Below are 3422 nucleotides of genomic sequence, written 5' to 3'. Positions count from 1 at the left end.
GCCCACCCCAGACTCCACCCACCGAATTCCGGTCCCCCCCCCCCCCCCTCAGAATCTGCCCGAGGACCAGGCGGAGGCCCGCATCCAGCAGGCGATGCGATACAAGGCGGAGGGCAACGAGTACTACAACCAGAGGAGGCTGCGGGAGGCTATCAGTCGCTACCACTGGGCCCTGATGCAGCTCAGGGGCTTGGACCCCAGCGAACCCACCCCCCTGTACGCCTTCGGCGATGAGAAGGTCAAACTCAGCCCTGAGCAGACGGCGCTGCTGCGCGACACTGAGTGTGACTGCTACAACAACTTGGCAGGTAACGCCTGCATTAGGATTGGCGTCCCGTTCATGAATGGCCCAATCCCCACTCCCACCGTCTCCCCCCTCCCCTTCCACTCAATCTTCGTCACAGAGTCATACAGCACAGAAACGCACCCTTCGTTCCCCCCAACCCGATCTAGTCCCATTTGCCAGCACTTGGCCCATATCCCTCTCAAACCCTTCCTATTCATATACCCATCCAAATGCCTCTTAAATGTTGCAATTGTACCAGCCTCCACCACTTCCTCTGGCAGCTCATTCCATACACCTACCAAAAGGTTGCCCCTTAGGTCTCTTTTATATCTTTCCCCTCTCACCCTAAACCTATGCCCTCTAGTTCTGGACACCCCCACACCAGGGAAAAGACTTTGTCTATTTACCCTATCCATGCTCCCTTCATGATTTTATAAACCTCTATGAGGTCATCCCTCAGCCTCCGATGCTCCAGGGAAAACAGCCCCAGCCTACTCAACCTCTCCCTATAGCTCAAATCCTGGCAACATCCTTGTCAATCTTTTCTGAACCCTTTCAAGTTTCACAACATCCTTCCGATAGGAAGGAGACCAGAATTGCACGCAATATGAGAGGGGGCCGAAGGGTGTGGCACTGGAAAAGCACAGCCGCTCAAGTGCAGGAGAGTCGACATTTCAAGCATTCCTGATGAAGAGGTTATGCTCGAAGTGTCAATTCTCCTGCTCCTCGGATGCTGCCTGACGTGCTGTGCTTTTCCAGCAACACACTCTTTGACTCTGATCTCCTGCAGCCCTCACTTCCTCCCAGCTAGAGAGGGGGGAGCTCCAGGACTTTGACCCAGCGACACTGAAGGGATGGCCGATATATGTCCCAAGTCAGGCCCGGACAGGATCTCGCAGGGTGCGGTGTCCCCAAGTATTTGCCGCCCTTGTCCTTCTATGCGGTGGAGGTCACGGGTTTGGAAGGTTTTGCTGTGAGAGTTGCTGCAGTGCGTCTTTAGATGGTACACACTGCTGAAAGGAGTGGATTGTGGAGCTGTGCTGGGGCTGCTGTGTCCTGTTGTCGAGCTCCTTGAGTGTTGTTGGAGCTGCACCCATCCAGAGGCAAGCGGGGAGAATTCCCTCACACTCTGTCTTTTACCTTGTCAATCGAGATCAGGCTCTCTGGGGACTCAGGAGGTGAGTTACTTTTTGCGTGATATTTAACTCTGAGTCAGTTGTTGAGGAGAGGTTGCACAAACTGGAATTTAGAAAGCCAGGAGGTGATTGGTTCACAATATCAGTTTTTCTGACTCAATGCTTGGCACTGCTGCCTCACAGCACCAGGGATCCAGGTCACTGTGCGGGGTTTGCATGTTCGCTGTGTGGGTTTCCTCCCGCAGTCCAAAGATATGCAGGTTAGGGTGGATTGGCCGTGGGAAATTGTCCCATGGGGTGCAGGTCAAGGTGGATTGGCTCAGGGAAATTGTCCCGTGGTGTGCAGGTTGGGGTGGATTGGCCGTGGGAAATTGTCCCATGGTGTGCAGGTCAAGGTGGATTGGCCGTGCTAAATTGCCCCGTAGTGTCCAGGGATGTGCAGATTAGGGTGGATTGGCCGTGCTAAATTGCCCCATAGTGCCCAGGGATGTGCAGGTTAGGGTGGATTGGCCATGCTAAATTGTCCCATAGTGTCCAGGGATGTGCAGGTTAGGGTGGTTTGGCCATGGGAAATTGTCCCATAGTGTTCAGGGTGGATTGGCCAAGGGAGATTGTCCCATAGTGTCCAGGGATGTGCAGATTAAGGTGGATTGGCCAAGGGAGATTGTCCCATAGTGTCCAGGGATGTGCAGATTAAGGTGGATTGGCCAAGGGAGATTGTCCCATAGTGTCCAGGGATGTGCAGATTAAGGTGGATTGGCCAAGGGAGATTGTCCCATAGTGTCCAGGGATGTGCAGATTAAGGTGGATTGGCCAAGGGAGATTGTCCCATAGTGTCCAGGGATGTGCAGGTTAGGGTGGTTTGGCCATGGGAAATTGTCCCATAGTGCCCAGGGATGTGCAGGTTAGGGTGGATTGGCCATGGGAAATTGTCCCACAGTGCCCAGGGATGTGCAGGTTAGGATGGATTGGCCATGGGAAATTGTCCCACAGTGCCCAGTGATGTGCAGTCTAGGTGGGTTAGCCGTGGGAAATGCAGGGTTACAGGGATGGGGAAGGAGGGTGAGTTCGGGTGGGTTGCTCTTCAGAGGGTCAGTGTGGACTCACTGGCCCAAGTGGCCTCTTTACCCATACTGTAGGGATGCGGTGATCACTGGGAACAGATCGAGGTCAGTAGAGAGAAACTGGTCGAGGAATCTTGGGCTGGAGAACAGAGTCGAAAGAGGAGAGCCAGATTTTTCGGAAGTGCAGTTGGGAGATGTTGGATCTCAGTGGCGGTGATGGCTCAGATCATTAGTTTAACGTCTGAGACTGTTGGATATGTGTGACCGGGAAGTATTCAGGGATACGGGATAAGGAGAATTATGGAAGTTGGGTGCAGATCTGTGTGCGTCTTTGTCAACGGGCTGACCAATCCAAGACGCGCTGTATGTCTCGCGGGGGAATAGCTGTGAGAATGTTTCGTTCACCTCTGGCGCCCTAGCCTTGGGAAGCCAGGACGGGGTGGAGATTCCAGATGCACTGGTGAGGAACGCCTGGGTGTTAACTGCTTGCCTGCTGTTCTCCCCCTTCTCCGTTCCAGCCTGCCTGCTACAGTCCGAGAAGGTGAACTACAACAGGGTGAGGGACTACTGCCTGAAGGTATTAGACAGGCAGGCGGATAATGCCAAGGCTCTGTACCGGGCTGGAGTGGCTCTGTACTACATCAGAGATTACGACCGGGCCCTGCACTACCTCTCAGAAGCGGCGAAGCTGTCTCCAAACGGTAAGGGGGCAGCAGCGGTGGCTCGCTCAGTCCGGTCATTGTGTCCGTCACCATAGGGGCACGGCTTTGAGTCCCACTCCGAGCCCCCAAGGGGCAAAGCCCAACCACATAACCCAGTGCTGAGGGAGTAGGCACTGTCGGGGGGTCAGCGCTGAGGGAGTGGGCACTGTCGGAGGGTCAGCGCTGAGAGAGTGGGCACTGTCGGAGGGTCAGCGCTGAGGGAGTGGGCACTGTC

General features: G+C 54.8%; 1 protein-coding gene across 3 annotated transcripts in view; it reads left to right on the top strand.

The window, feature by feature from the left end:
- The window catches only part of LOC122545870 (tetratricopeptide repeat protein 9C-like), a 3779-nt gene extending 521 nt beyond the window's left edge, over window positions 1-3258 (top strand). For all 3 annotated transcript variants that reach the window (XM_043684762.1, XM_043684761.1, XM_043684760.1), the window contains exons 2-3: window positions 53-308; window positions 3005-3258. In XM_043684762.1, the coding sequence (XP_043540697.1) occupies window positions 95-308; window positions 3005-3243 (453 nt within the window). In that variant the 5' untranslated portion in view covers window positions 53-94 and the 3' untranslated portion in view covers window positions 3244-3258. The remainder of the gene's footprint in view (window positions 1-52; window positions 309-3004) is intronic.
- The last annotated feature ends 164 nt before the right edge of the window (window positions 3259-3422 follow it).

Source organism: Chiloscyllium plagiosum, unplaced genomic scaffold (genome assembly GCF_004010195.1).
Source record: "Chiloscyllium plagiosum isolate BGI_BamShark_2017 unplaced genomic scaffold, ASM401019v2 scaf_13709, whole genome shotgun sequence".
Classification (NCBI taxonomy): Eukaryota; Metazoa; Chordata; class Chondrichthyes; order Orectolobiformes; family Hemiscylliidae; genus Chiloscyllium; species Chiloscyllium plagiosum.
This window is presented reverse-complemented; position numbering and strand designations above follow the sequence as displayed.